Below are 15787 nucleotides of genomic sequence, written 5' to 3'. Positions count from 1 at the left end.
AATTAAAGAAATTAACCTAGTGGAGTTGCTTCTCTTCAGTGTCTGAAGTTTTGAAGCAAAACACCCAAGTAAAAGCAAAACACTGAAACATAATGGAGATTTCGCTCCCGAAGCAAACCACCAAAACACCGAGCAGTCTTCTCCGTTAGTTAGTACCATAAAGGAGAAGTTGAAGACATCTCTCTCTTCCTTTTTATAGATAAAGGGGTTGAGTAGATCGGCGTTGGTGGCGCTTGCACAAGATGCGCCGTACGTGGTGGTAGGGATGATGGCGAGGGGCAGTGGATCTTTTCGTTCAGCTTGTCAACGAGCCTCAAGATCTTCAAGCTCGATTTTCAGTCCTACGATCGGGAATTTTGCTTGAAGCTATGAATAAGGAATTTTGAAGAATGAAGACCCATCTCTCCATTTTCGCAGTGAAGAAACAATAAAAAAAAATAAACCCATATGTGAACAATTCAGCCGATGGAGTGTGAAAACTTCACAAATGGATTAAAACTTCATTTTAGATTTAGGATAAATCAGCCGATGGAGCGTGATTTTTTTGTTTTGTTTATCTAAACTAGCCAAAAAGTGTGAAATACATAACTCATTGTTAAAAAGACAAAGGATTGAATGTGATAATTCACCTTAATGATCTTTTGGGTGTTGGCTACTCTTATTTATAATTACATCACAGAATATTGGAAGAAGAATAAATTAAATACAAACATTGAAAACAATGAAAACTTAGAGAACCAAGAACTGAAGATGGTTGGCTATTCTGGATGTCAAGGTAAATTCATAGCACCTGGCTGATGACTTTTCATTTGACGAGGTGGGTGCACTTCATTTGGCTGAGGACTTTTCATTTTGACGAGGTGGGTGCACTTCATTTGGCTGATCACTGTTCACGTTCAACTTTTCGTTTTCAGCAGACATGTCTTGCATTGATGCTTCAATAGCCCCCCGCAATCGCAACGTTGGAGGTGCAACGTTGAGATTGTTCCGTAATAAGCAGAAGCGCACTGTTGGGAGAGGCTTTGTGAGTATATCGGCAATTTGGTCTTTGCTGGATAGAAATCTAACTTGAAGAGTTTTCTTGGCAACACGATCACGAACAAAATGGTAATCAATTTCGATATGTTTCGTGCGAGCATGATAAACTGGGTTAGAGGACTAATAGGTGGCACCAATATTATCACAGTAAAGAGTGGGAGCTGAAGGTAGAAAAACTCCAAGGTCATGAAGAAGATATTGTACCCACAATAGTTCAGCAGATGCATTAGCCAAGGCTTTGTACTCGGATTCAGTACTAGATCGAGAGACCGTTGGTTGTTTTTTTGAGCTCTAAGAGATTAAATTGTTGCTAAGATAGATGCAATAACCAGAGGTAGACTTTCTGTCATCAGGGCAACCAGCCCAATCAGCATCAGAAAAAGCACTAAGATGCATGGAGGAGCATTTGGAAATGAATAACCCATAAGTGATTGAGTGTTTTAAGTATCGAAGGATTCGTTTAACCACAGACCAATGATCATTCCGAGGGTCATGCATGAATTGAGCCACTTTATTGACAGCAAAGGCAATGTCTGGTCTTGTGAAAGAGTGATACTGAAGAGCTTCCACTGTGCTTCTGTACAAGGTTTTATCAGAAAATGAAGGTCCCCTGAATTTGCTGAGAGAAGTGGATGAAGACATTGGAGAGTGGACTGGTTTGGCATGAGTCATTTTTGTGCGGTGCAAAAGATCAGAAATGTATCTCTGTTGTGAGAGAAATAGGCCTTTAGCTTGGCGAATGACCTCAACACCAAGAAAGAAGTTCAAGTTTCCCAAATCTTTGATAGGAAAATCATGGGACAATGTGGCAATAAGCTGAGATAACACATTATTGCTTGAGCCAGTAAGTATAATGTCATCAACATAAATGAGAGCAAAAATCCGAATGCCAGCAGAATTAAAAATGAATAACGAACTGTCCGTTTTGGACCCATGGAAACCAAGTTCAAGAAGTCTTGTACTCAATCGGGAGAACCAAGCACGAGGTGCTTGTTTTAGGCCATAAATGGCATTTTGAAGCTTGCAGACTGCATGAGGATGTTGGGGATGAGAGAAGCCCGGTGGTTAGGCCATGTAAACTGTTTCAGATAGGTGACCATGGAGAAAGACATTACTTACATCGAATTGGCGAAGTGGCCAGCCAGATGAAACCGCCAAGGAGAGCACAGTCCGAATAGTGATGGGTTTAACCACCGGACTAAATGTTTCTTCAAAATCAATGCCAAGTTGTTGATGAAAGCCCTTGGCAACAAGACGGGCCTTATATCGTTCTACACTGCCATCAGCTTTTCTTTTAATTCTGAATATCCATTTGGAGCCAACCACATTCATTGAGGGATGATAGGGAACCAAGGACCATGTCCCATTGTGAAGGAGAGCATTAAATTCCTCTGACATGGCTTGTCGCCAAACAGCATCCTTGACAGCTGAGGTGAAGGAGGTGGGTTCTTTTTTTGAGCAAGAAAGTTCAGTGGTAAGGGCTCTAGGTAATGGATAGCGAATTGTGCCATCGGTGAACACTTTGGGTTTGGAAATATGATGCTGAGACCGGGTTTGCATGGTATGAGTACGAAGTGGAAGGGATGGGTTGTTGGGTTGTGCAAGAGCGACTGTTGAAGATAGATTATTACTTGAGTGATCTGTTGTGGAAGCAGGAGACTCTAGGACAGGGGAGGGTAAGGGATGGGGCAAATCTGAGGGAGTCGAAATATTTGGAGTTGCAGAGGAACCAACAGGAGGAGTGGCATTAGTAGGTGGAATGGCAAAGAGACTGCGGGTATCATGTGTCAGAGAGCTGACTAAATGTTGCGGGTGTGCTGGAGAGGCCTCAAGAGAATGGGGAGTAGATGTGGATTGTGCAAGGCGAATTTCATGAGGTAGAAGGCTGGTTGTATGGTGTGGGAGGGCTGGAGAATTTGTGAGCTGGTGCTGAAAAGGAAAAACAGATTCGTTAAAAATAACATGTGTGGCTATATAGACACGACCAGTTGAAATGTTGAGACATTTGTACCCTGAATGTGGCTTGCTGTAGCCAAGAAAAACACAGGATTGAGAGCGGAAGGAAAATTTGTGAGAATTGTAAGGCCTTAGGAGAGGCCAACACTCACAACCAAAAATCTTAAGAATGTTATAGTTAGGGCTCTTTTGGAAAAGAATTTCAAAAGGAGATTTAGAGGGATTGTTGGAAGATGGAAGCCTATTAATTAAGTAGTATGCGGTGTCAAAAGCATCATCCCAAAATTGAAAAGGCACATGAGAATGAGAAAGAAGAGCCAAACCTGTGTCAACAATGTGACGGTGCTTCCGTTCAACACTTCCATTTTGATGGTGAGTATAAGGACATGTTTGACGGTAGGAGATGCCATGTGTAGCAAGCATACGTTGAAGAGGAATAAATTCTCCACCGCCATCAGTTTGAACACTTTTGATTCGACAATTGAAGTAATTTTCAACAAGAAGTTTAAAACGAGAAAAGACAGAGGAAACATCATATTTAGTTGTTAAGGGAAACAACCAAGAGTAACGACTAAAATCATCAACCACACATAAATAGAATCGTTTATTAGCATTGGATAACAAGGGGGCTGGTCCCCATACATCTAAAAATAAAAGTTCCAAAGGACCATGAGAAACAGATGGTGATGGACCAAAGTGAAGGCGATGAGATTTGCCTTGTTGACATGAGGAACACACTGCTGAAGGCTTATTTGATGAGACTGGAAGATGATGACTGGAAGATGATGACTGGAGATAACACGACGAACGATTCTAAGTGCAGGATGACCAAGACGATGATGCCATTGATCCACCGAAACTCGCTCACCAATAAGTGCAGTAAGATTGGAGGACATGGGCTTATTTATTGGGCACGGATATAGGCCACCCCTACTCGGGCCTTGAAGGAGCAATCTCCTTGTGCGAATATCCTTGACACGAAAACAGGAGGGATGAAATTCAATAAACACATTGTTATCATGAGTAAATTGATAAACAGAAATAAGATTCTTTTGAATTCCAGGGACATGTAACAGTGAGGATAATTGAAAATTGCGAGAAGGAGTAGATAAATTTCCCAAACCCGTGTGTAAGATTTTCAAACCTTGGCCATTTCCTACACGAATCACCTCATTGCCAGAGTATTCATCAGATCGGACATTCAACTTTGCTAGATCATTAGTGAGGTGATTGGTAGACCCAGTATTTGGGTACCAATTCATATCAGGAGAGGAGGAGGGTGATGTGAGATAGGCTGCTGGAGGATAACTGTCACCTTGATAGGAGTGATCAAACCAATGGTAGCATTTTGCTGCTGTATGGCCTGGCTTGTGATAGACTTGGCAATGTGGACAATTTGATGAGTTGAAGGAAAACGTAGAGGATGAGCCTCTTCCACGTCCTCTGCCACGACCACGACCACGACCTGCTGGAGGACCAGAATTGCTGCGATGATTTTTGGAATAGTTGAAGTTCTGACGTTGAGCCATATTGATGCTAGATTGTGAGAGATCAATGACACTATTGGCAAGTTCAAGACGTTGCTCATGAGTTAAAAGTAAACTATATAACTCATCCAGGGAAACAGGTTCAAGACGTGTTGTAATAGATGTAACAAGTGGATCATATTCAGTGCCTAGCCCAGCCAAAATGTAGGAAACAAGTTCTGTCTCTCGAAGTGCTTCATTGCTGGCAGCAAGAGTGTGGGCAAGATTTTGGGCTTTTTGATAGTAGTCAGAAATAGAGAGAGCATTCTTTTTTAGGGTGGCTAGTTGATATCTTGACTGCATAATCTTGGCTTTTGATTGGGAGGAAAACATTTTTTTTAAAGTAAGCCAGACATCCCGAGAGGTTTCATAAGAAACCACATGAGTAAGAATGGGTTCAGAAAGTGTGGATATTAACACACTGAGAATAAGTTTGTCTTGCTGATACCAAGCCACATAGGCTGGATTTTCAATGAGAGTTGAAGAAGAGGCATCATCTGTGATAGAGGTAATCACCTTTGGTGGGCAGGGGGTGGTGCCATCTAAATAGCCATCTATATTATGGCCTTGAAAATAAGGAAGCAGCTGGGAACGCCATGAGGGATAGTTGTCACGGGTTAACTTGATTTGAAAATTGGGATTGATATTAGAGAGAGGAACAATGACAGCAACTGGATTATTAGGAGAACTTGAATGAGTATGGGATTGAGTTTGGGAAGATGAATTGGAGGCTATGGATATAGACGATGGTCTTAATATGCTCTGATACCATAAAAAGACAAATGATTGAATGTGATAATTCACCTTAATGATCTTTTGGGTGTTGGCTACTCTTATTTATAATTACATCACAGAATATTGGAAGAAGAATAAATTAAATACAAACATTGAAAACAATGAAAACTTAAAGAACCAAGAACTGAAGATGGTTGGCTATTCTGGATGTCGAGGTAAATTCATAGCACCTGGTTGATGACTTTTCATTTGACGAGGTGGGTGCACTTCATTTGGCTGAGGACTTTTCATTTGACGAGGTGGGTGCACTTCATTTGGCTGATCACTGTTCACGTTCAACTTTTCGTTTTCAGCAGACATGTCTTGCATTGATGCTTCAATAATTGTGAGTGCTCTTATCTATAAAACTATTCAACAGGCCCATAAGAAAATCAAGCAAAACATAGGCCCAATGACCTTGCAAGTGTATATAATCAAAAGGCCCACATGAGGCCCATTTTGGGTCTCAGTCATGAAGCTCATGATTATTATTAGCACTAAATTACTTTACTTTTGTCACAACAAAGGCATTTTTAGATTCTTAATCATCCTTTCCCATCAAATTCAGAATCAAATTCCTCAAATGACAAATATGCCCATTCACTTCGTCTAAATTACCAACAATTAGCTCTATTTCCACGCTTCATTTCCGCTAGTACCAAAGCTCTCTATCTCTCTCTCTCTCTCTCTCGGTGAAACCCTAGATCTCAGAGTTCAACCACGAACGAGGTCGGAAAATTCGAGGTAATAATTCAACCGTTTCCTTTTCTTAGTTTCGGATTTTATCTTAAAAATTGATTTTACTTCTTGTTAAATTAGAGAATGGAAAAGAAATATATTGTATCAACGTTGATTTCGAGCCTTTAGTTGCTTTCTTGGGTCCTTAGAAGAATGATAATCTAATAGTTATCATCGTAGTCCTAATGTGTTGTACCGGCAATTAAACGGAGCTTTTTGGTAGTCCTTTGAGTTGTCGTGCTTATTTTGCTGGGTGGATCTTGGGATTTTTTTTTTTACATGCTTAGGGCGGACTTGCATTGTTTTTAGAATGTGTTTGGTAGCTGGGGAAAAATCGAGGAAAATGTGACACTTCTGTTATTTTCTTATGCTTTTTGGATTGTATATAAATATGTTTTGAAGCTCCCTTTCCGTCCCCCTAAATGACAAACCGCCTTCCCAAATTGTATTCCCCTATTTCCCGCACAATTTTTCTCGGCAACCAAACAGACACAAAGGAATAAAACCAAATCCCCGGGGACAAATCCGGAAACTCGGATATTATTGGAACAAGGGCGACAATAACCTAATTCACACACAAGTGGGCAAAGGTGTGTATACAAAGCTTGCTGTTTCAAGCTTCGCCTCCTTTCAATCAAACTCCACGGCACAGATCCGAGGAGTTTGGGAAACCCTTTACTCTTTCTTCAATGCTACAACAAACACTCACTCTCTAATCTCTCTCGCTCTAGCAATCATCCACTCTCGCAGGTCTCTCTCTCTCTCTCTCTCTCTCTCTCTCTCTCTCTCTCCATATGTATGAATGTGTGCAAACGAAGCTATATGTGTAGGACTGTGTATATGGTTTTACGGGTTGATAGGTCGGTTGGTAAAATAGTGGGATTTGAAAATATTGTTGATTTTTTGGTTGAGATATTTGTTACTGCGCCTGAATGTGGGGGGTTGTTTATCGGGTAGTGATTGCTTTGTAAATTGTCTGTATGTGTTTTTTTTTGGATCGTGGGATTCAGTTTTTTGTTTTTTAATTTTTTGTATTTTTTTTTGGTGATTATGGTTCTGTTTAGCTATTTGATTTTTGATTTGTTTAATGGGGGCTGGTGTTTGGTTTCTGGGAAAACTACGAGAGAGGAAATATGTCAGGGTTATGAAACGTAGGGTTTTCAGTGTTTGGGAGCTGAGACATAGATGAGATTTACTGATTGAGGTTTGTGGGACTATTTAGTTTGATAGGTTTTTCTTTGGATTTGGGAAGCGGCTGTTGCTTTCCAGTGAGTGAAAAGACCCATGTTTTGTATTTGGGAAGCAGCTATTACGATAAGATAAAATTGTAAAAAGACCCTGGTTTTGTTTCCTTGTATTTTTTTTCTCACTAGCCAGCCAGGGGGTGAAGGAATTTTCCTTGGGACCATTGGCTTTAGTTTTCTATAAGTTCTGTTATGTCTTTATAAATTAGAGATTCAATTTGTGTCATCTAAATAGTGCGTACTTATCATATAGGTACCATGATTCTTGATGGTAAATGTTGATCAACACAGTAATTTATAAATTTGTATTTTTCAATTTTCCTGGCTTACCTTGCTGAAATGCCAACATATCTAACTTGAGCTGTAAGAATTCTCCTTAGTTTTGTCCCCGTTTCTGCTAATTCTACGAGGAATAACGATGTTGCATGATGCATTAGCACTTTGGGGGAGTGGGCAAAGCGGTATCTGTTGCTCAAGGATTTATATCCAACATAGCAGATTGCTGTCTACCCCTTAGAATATCTTCTCCGGACATTGAAACAGAAATCTAATACTTGTACTCCTATTTGTTTGATTTGCAAGTTTGGCTCTTCTGTTACACTTATGACATGTAATCTTTACTCCCTACACTTTGACTGCGCATTTAAGAGGAGGCTACCTAGGACATAAGATAATGATTTCTTATTTTGCTTTTCTGCAGCGACCAATTTTTTTTAACTGTTTCCTGTTGTTCTAAATAAATATCTTTTATATAATATAGACTTTTTGTGTTCTCTTGCTGACTGCTTTTTCAAAAATAAGTCAGAATGGTTGATAGCAATGCGTCATCTGGATCACCGGAAGAAACTCCAAACCCTAATCCTGATGGGAATGAATCTTCTGAGAGTGACGTCGGCGATTCTCTAAGTCGAAAGGTTCAAGAATCGCTCTCCCTTGGAAAGAGGCATAAGTTTTGGGAAACCCAACCTGTTGGGCAATTCAAGGAACTAGGGGACACCAGTTTGCCTGAGGGCCCGATTGAACCCCCCACCCCTTTATCTGAAGTCAAACAAGAGCCCTACAACCTGCCCAACCTTTATGAATGGATTACTTGTGATATTGATTCTGATAAGATGTGCACTGAGGTGTATAATCTTCTCACTAATAACTATGTTGAGGACGATGAGAACATGTTTAGATTTAACTATTCAAAGGAGTTTCTTCGCTGGGCTTTACGCCCTCCTGGTTATTTCAGGAGTTGGCACATTGGTGTCCGTGCCAAAAGTTCGAAGAAGTTGGTTGCTTTCATTACTGGTGTTCCTGCAAGAATCCGGGTCCGCGATGATGTTGTAAACATGGCAGAGATCAATTTCCTATGTGTGCATAAAAAACTTAGATCAAAGAGACTTGCTCCTGTTATGATCAAAGAGGTGACCAGGAGGGTTCATTTGGAGAATATGTGGCAAGCAGCCTATACTGCAGGAGTGGTTCTTCCAACACCAGTTTCAACTTGCCAATATTGGCATAGGTCTTTGAATCCGAAGAAGCTGATTGATGTTGGGTTTTCTAGACTGGGTGCGAGGATGACAATGAGTCGAACAATCAAGCTTTACAAGCTACCGGAGTCAACAGTCACCCCAGGTTTCAGAAAAATGGAGCTCCATGATGTTCCTGCAGTTACACGGCTACTTAGGACGTATTTGAACCAGTTTGTTGTTGCACCAGACTTTGATGAAAATGATGTGGAGCATTGGCTTCTTTCAAAGGAGAACGTCGTGGATAGTTATCTGGTTGAAAGTCCCGAAACTCATGAGATAACTGATTTCTGCAGTTTCTACACACTTCCTTCATCTATCCTTGGGAACCAGAATTATTCAACTTTGAAGGCAGCTTATTCATATTATAATGTTGCTACAAGAACTCCTTTGCTTCAGTTGATGAATGATGCTCTTATTGTGGCAAAACGGAATGACTACGATGTTTTCAATGCATTGGATGTCATGCAAAATGAATCTTTCTTGAAGGAACTGAAATTTGGGCCAGGTGATGGGAAACTGCACTATTATCTTTACAACTATCGGGTAAGACAGGCACTGAAGCCGTCAGAGCTTGGGCTTGTGCTGTTATAGTCTCAGGTCTGAAATTTTGGTTAACAATTACAACTCCTTTTGGTTGAGTTTGCTGTTAAGTTTGATTAAAGGTAGCATTGTATTTGGAAATCCACTTAAATTTATTGTGCCAATGAAGCAAAAAAGTTTGAGACCTTTTTTATCCGGAATTTTTGGGGAAATTCTCGAATGTCATGTCTTTACATTTTGTTAGGACTGAAAAATTAAAAAAAGTTATTTTGTTCTCATCATCGTACATATTGGTCTTTGCCTTACACTCAAATCTGTTTCGTCTTCCCTAAAAGAAAAGGGAATGAAGAGCATAAACCTTAAACAAACCTATGCATGGTCCTAGTCAAATTAGAGCCATGAGCTTTGTCTGTCTTCATCGAGAAACGAAAGATGATTTGTGCTTTTTTCTCGGTAGTGGTTAAATAATTCACATTTCAGAAGCAACGTCATAAACGAATTTCAATTCCTATGATGCAGGACAGAAAGCCGTTTATGTTACGTTAAGTGGAGGAGTAATTCTACTGCTACAAGTAAAAGTCCTTTTTGTGTCACTTCACTTCAATAATGAGATAACTTTTAAAATTACAATTTAATCAAAATTTAATTATAATCAATCTCAAGTTCAATTGTAATTTTAAAAATCACATCATTATTGGAACAACATCAGACAAACTTCACTCATTTTTATTTTTTTAGCTATTTATTATTAATAGTGAATTCAACTACTGCCCAACAAAGAGAAAAGTAACAAGAAAAACGATAATCAAGAAAGATACATAAGAATTTGATCAGTGGGACCACGCCAGAAATAATCTTGTCAACCAACAAAATCTTGGAACATTGCTATCAACATTTATTTACACACATACGAACACTTATTTACGTGTATTCTAGGCTATGCTTTTGGTTTGGGGAGGATTACAGCCGAGGGGTGTAACCAAAAAAGTAAAACCAAAATGCAGAAGTTAAAAAAAAAAAAAAAAAAAAAAACGAATAGTTAGATTCTTCCAGGAAGCTCCCCCAAGGGTAATTGCAGTTGCTCCCTTGCCCCACTGTTGCATTGGATCAATGAATTTACATACACGTCCCAAGAATTACAAAGATTTCACTAATCTTACATGCATGTTATACCCCAACAAAGGAAAAACTTACAACCGATAACCTAAGCCAAGAGGACAACTTCACCATGTGAACCTGCAGCGGTAAACCCAAGGAAACAAATGAAGGTTAATGTATCATCAAGATACTGGAACAATAACAATGACTAAATAGGTATGGTGCTTTCAGCATTACATCTTTCATAGATCTCTTTCACCAGCTGTAGCATTGAATCAGTATCCTCTGCCATCTTTGAGATTCTTTCTGCCTCTTTAACAGCTTCAGCAGCCATATATGCTTTGTTTTCTGCATCAGCTACTCTGTAGGCAGCAGCATTAGCCGCATCATCCACACTCTCGCTAGTGGTCATTAACCCATAGCTCAGTGAGTGCCGTGGCCTGACATCCCTTTGTTTTGGGCTAGGCGTTTTTGTTCCCAACTGGGTATCTTTTATGATCTTGTAGCAATTTTGGACCTGCATTTTGTATTTAAGGAGGTTGGAATCTCACATAACCTAACCACTAAGGAAGGAAGCTTTCCAGGAATACATAATAGTGATTCTGTCATCACTAAGGAAAGAAGCTTTCTATTTTCTTTTACATAGAAAGAGAAATAGAAATCCTCATCATACTGATAGCAAAGAGCGAAGAAAGGTGTCAATTTGAAACTCTAAAAGAGTGTGTAGGAAAATCAATATTTCAAAACATTTGTAATGAGTGCAACACCCCCCCCCCCAAAAAAAAAAAAAAAAGAGAGAAGAAATCCTTTTAGAATCTGTGATAATCCACAGTGCAATGTATGAAGAAAGATACTAATGTGTAGAGATTAAATAGAAAGATTACGACGGTGTCAATCATATATCTACTGATACCTAAGTAGTTGTTATGGTTTGGGTTGGTTGCTAGTGTGCACCCGTGGTATTTTTGGAGGGGATGCATAGCTGCCCTCCTTTGTATATCAGTTTTGTTTTAATTTATTTCTTATTCATCCAAAAAAAAGAAAGGCATTAATTAAGACCACATCTGGCACATTTTGTTAGAGGGAAAAAAAAAATCTCAACACTGGACAGAATATGAGGAAAAAAATTATAATCAGATATGGTTTTGGTGAAATATCAAGGAAATCAATTCACCTTTTCAAGTTTGCCTTGTGCAACAAGCCTTCTCAACCTTGAACTCAGTAACCTTCTAAAATTTTGTGGCACCTCATGCCTTTGCTGCAACATATAAATCAAGAGTTGAGATCTCTTCTAACCTCAGACATACTGAAAATTTGAGGCTAGAGAATATTTGCTGATTCAAAGATAAAGTGAAAAGCAAGAAAAAAAAAAAGTTCTTTTCCATTCCCCTAATGTTATAACCCCATGCCTGCTGCTCAACAAAGCAAAACTAAGTCAAGGGAAAACACAGGTGTGAGGATCCATGAAGACCCAATTGTGTGTTACAATTTGCATTTCAAGTTGAGAATTACTAATCAATGGTGGTTGCTGAAAAAAAACCATGGAGAAAATCACCTTGCATGATGGTTAGGGCCTTGACTCCCGGAAGATAACACTCTCAAAAGTTTAAATATTGTTTCTGATGGATTTGATAAGTAATCTCATAAAAGGCAAAAAGTTGTCATATATTTTCGCTTTATTATCATTATCCACATCACCCATCCTAAAGGAATTCTCTTCTAATTATCCTCTCGCAAGAAAACATAATAAAATCCTAAAGCTGTGGAGCAGTCACAGGGTCCATTGGAAGATACAGAGAAATATTGACAACATTGTTATTCAACCCTAAACCTTGAAGACCAGTAGTGTTGCACAGTTAAATTCAAATAATGCAACCAAAATCTGTTTGATTTTAAGTTCACGTCATGTATAAGAATTTGTTTAAGAGCATTCTGTCTTTCTAGTGCAACTTCCAGGTTTGGCAGAAATATGTTTCTTCTCATCCTAATTGTGTACAAGGATGGTTTTCCAACCATGCCAGGAACATTCTACAACCTATTGCAGCTTCCTTAAGTAATATATTGTCCAATATGTGCTAGGATTAAAACTAAGAAGAGCTCCATCTTACCTCAATAAAGTGGACAATGGCACCTATGTCACATCCATTTGTATCTTTTATTGCTGAAAGAGCTTCAAAAACCATTGCATTGTACCTGGTAAGAGAAAGAAACAGCATCAAACAAACCTATAAAGAGACCTTGATAAAATGAGAGACTAATGACATAACAAGCTATATATAAAGAGAATATAATAATTGCATAAATGGTTGCAACAGAAAAGTAGCAAATTATAGCACGTCATCAACATAATACAAAAATTACACAATCAACAGCCTTTCAACTTCATGTTGTAGGAATTTTAGATTCATGGCATGCTTTAAAAGCATATACAAATCATGAAATCAGTCTATCATATATTATATAAAGTGTCTCTCAAACCCGTATTGATCATCTACAAGACTAAAACAAAAGGCAAAATGAATTAAAGTCTGCATCACAATGGCTGCGTGTAAAAATTTAGTCAAATTGCTCAAATACATAACTCCGCTCCTTCCAATGCTTAAACTTCTACTAAGTTCCTTCCATCACCTCACATCATATTATACACAAAAGTCAAAGTTAAACTACATCTTTATATTTATTTAAATAACTTTTGGTAGCTGTATGTTGAAATTTCTAGTGTCCATGTAGTCAGTTTTTCAAACCAAGTTGGAATCAACAACAAGAGAAGTCAACATATGCAGATTTTATATCATGTTGCCTTCTTTTCTGGAAAGCACTTTTGTTAGCAAAGTTTTGAGATCTGGAACAGTTCTCTCCGTATCAAGTATGCATTGCACGTATTAAGGTGCTTAAATTTATGGTAGATGGTACAAGAACGAAAGATACAAAAAGTTATTTTTAAAAGTACCAATATTATGTAAATGCATGCGAAAATTACATATTCAATATTATCATGATACTAGACAAAACTGAATTTTGGCCAAATTAATCACCGTCAATTCATATCTCTACCATACCACTTATCAATCAGAATTGCTCTCTCTACAAAATTTATTAAAAGATAACTACAAAAGTAGCGGTAGTAATAAAAGTTCGAGAAGACCACACTATACAAGTAGATTTCTTATCACATGTAAACATAACTCACTCAACCATACGGGATTTGAACCCATGCCTGCACCCTCCACCCCTTATTTATCGGAAAAGGACGTAAAATCAAAGGATAACTAATTCATTCATATAGCACACATCTTATGTGAATAAGCTACACAAAAGGAGGAAGACAACCACTTACCGTGGAGCATTCTTTCCCTCCTGTGTGCTATTAGAAGGATCAACCATGACAAATTCAGCAGATGCATTATGACGAACTGGAGGAGCAGGAGAAGAATTTTGCACATTGGGGACTGGAGCAGCTGCTATAATTTTTACTTTTGAAGTCCTCAATTTATCTTTAGAGCCTTGGCCAGAAGTACTAACACTCAGGTTTCGCCATTTGTCCTGGTAGGTATGCAAGAATGAGACAAATAAAGAGCACGGAGGTTTGAATTGGTTGCGCTAAAAGAAATCATTACATAAAATAGAACGGACCATGGATAATCCAACTCAATAATGCCTGACAAGCAAGAAACACACAGAACCCACCAAAAGCCCATGCTTTTTATCTCCAATTTTCTCCATTAAAATCACTTCTTCACTTCTTCCTTAGCTGAAGTTCTACTTCACAAAAGCCTAAATCCTAACTCCCCTTTTTTTTTTCACTGCATTTTTCCTATTCCATTCAGAAAACCAGAATGCAGGGAATTAGTGTTTAAAACGCAAAATTCCAGGGGTCATTAGGGCCTAGTAGAAGCGACTTCTAGGAATAAAATTACGGTTTTGTTTTATATGCATTCGATGATACTATTTAGAAAAAAAAAAAAGAAGAAAAAAGGGGGGGGGGGGGGGTTTCCTCAGCAATCAGACCCTCGAGCAACACATAAAACGAATTATTAATCCAAATACATGGAACCCTAAATTAGAGAAAATCGAATTCGCTCGAACCAGACAGACAGTAGGTTAGGGGGCAAAAAGAAACCCTAAAAGGATTAAGCGAATCAGTCATTGTATGGATAAAATCAAAACAGAGCGAATTAAGACCTTGAGGTCGATGTTAGAGCGGGAAGTGAGGAAAGGAGCAAAATCGGGATCTTTTAGAATGTTCTTCCATTTCCCTGGGCCGTGCTTCGCTACTCCCGCCAGTAGCGCTTCTTCCTCCTCCGACGTCCATTTCTGCTTCTGATTTCCCATTCTCAACGATTTTCTCTTTCTCTCTCTGAAAAACAACAGGGCCCTTCGTTTTTTGCGTTTTGGGTTCTCTCCCGCTCCCTCGCCTTTTCTCTTTTTCCCTTTTTACAGAGTTACAGTCACAGTCTCACGGGCAGAGCTGAGCGCTGGTACTCTCTTACGAATTTTCCTATGGATAGATCGTTGGTGCCACGTATGCTTTGGCGAATAGAAACCGTCCGATCTTACTGATTATTTAGACCGAGCACATTTAGATAATTCCAGCAGCCATCATGCACGCAGCATTTGCATGGCAGCTAGTAGGGTCCCTACAGCAACGGGTTATTTATCTTGAAATATGATTGCCTGTTATAATAATAATAAGGAGTAATTACCTTTTTCCCCATCAACTACCGGCCATTGTCAACATGCTCCTATGAACTGACACCTCGACCAAAAGAGAGCATCTAACTACCAACTTTACATACTTTACCCCCCTCCGTCAGGGAATCCCGTTAACTTGGACGGAATATTCTATTTTTAGGCGTTAATTTTGGTTTAAAGACCAAAATGCCCTCCAACAGTAATTAATAAAAAAAAATTAAAATTAATATGTTTAAAAAAGTAGAGGGCATTTATGTCATTTTTGAATTTGAGTTAGGGTATTTCAGTCTTTTTACGAATTAAACTGACGGAATGGGGCAAAGTATGTAAAGCTGGTAGTTGGATGCTCTCTTTTGGTCGAAGTGTCAATTCATGGGGTCATGTTGACAATGGCTGGTAGTTGATGGGGGAAAAATGTAATTACCCCTAATAATAAAATACCTATTTAATTGTCACACTCACACCCATGTTATATTGATAAAGATCACGTATTTTAAGTGATTTATAGTTTTTTTTTTTGAACAAATCAGGATATCATCTATATTGATAAAAACCGACCCATCAAAGTGTCTAGGGAGAAACTTGCTCCCTAAGTACAAGAAAAGAAATATGACTAGGTACATCCTCCAACCACACAGAATTTTGCTTACAAGAAATAGTTTGT

The 15787-nt window shown here is 38.8% G+C and overlaps 2 protein-coding genes and 1 non-coding gene across 4 annotated transcripts; 2 read left to right on the top strand and 1 right to left on the bottom strand.

Annotated features, from left to right (window-relative positions):
- The first annotated feature begins 5879 nt into the window (after window positions 1–5879).
- On the top strand, window positions 5880–9524 carry LOC133864244 (glycylpeptide N-tetradecanoyltransferase 1-like). 2 transcript variants are annotated; one of them, XM_062300530.1, is made up of 2 exons: window positions 5880–6038; window positions 8082–9524. In XM_062300530.1, the coding sequence occupies exon 2, from the start codon at window positions 8083–8085 to the stop codon at window positions 9382–9384; it is 1302 nt and encodes a 433-aa protein (XP_062156514.1). In that variant the 5' UTR covers window positions 5880–6038; window position 8082; the 3' UTR covers window positions 9385–9524. The 2 variants fall into 2 exon arrangements, with proteins under 2 accessions (XP_062156514.1, XP_062156515.1); XM_062300531.1 differs by having other exon boundaries at window positions 5882–6038; window positions 8078–9524.
- LOC133865108 (small nucleolar RNA snoR98) lies at window positions 7781–7879 on the top strand. Its single transcript, XR_009899640.1, has one exon. It is a non-coding gene; the product is annotated as a small nucleolar RNA snoR98 (small nucleolar RNA).
- Window positions 9525–10184: 660 nt separating the features above from the next.
- LOC133862379 (telomere repeat-binding factor 4-like) lies at window positions 10185–14897 on the bottom strand. Its single transcript, XM_062298164.1, has 6 exons — window positions 14614–14897; window positions 13769–13974; window positions 12540–12624; window positions 11606–11689; window positions 10669–10948; window positions 10185–10569 (listed from the first exon to the last, which is right to left on the bottom strand). Exons 1-6 carry the CDS (start codon window positions 14761–14763, stop codon window positions 10538–10540), a joined length of 837 nt encoding a protein of 278 aa, XP_062154148.1. The 5' UTR covers window positions 14764–14897; the 3' UTR covers window positions 10185–10537.
- Between the last annotated feature and the right edge of the window lie 890 nt (window positions 14898–15787).

This window comes from Alnus glutinosa, chromosome 3 (genome assembly GCF_958979055.1).
Source record: "Alnus glutinosa chromosome 3, dhAlnGlut1.1, whole genome shotgun sequence".
Lineage (NCBI taxonomy): Eukaryota > Viridiplantae > Streptophyta > Magnoliopsida > Fagales > Betulaceae > Alnus > Alnus glutinosa.
The sequence above is the reverse complement of the archived record's forward strand: the minus strand, read 5'-3'. Positions and strand labels throughout refer to the sequence as shown.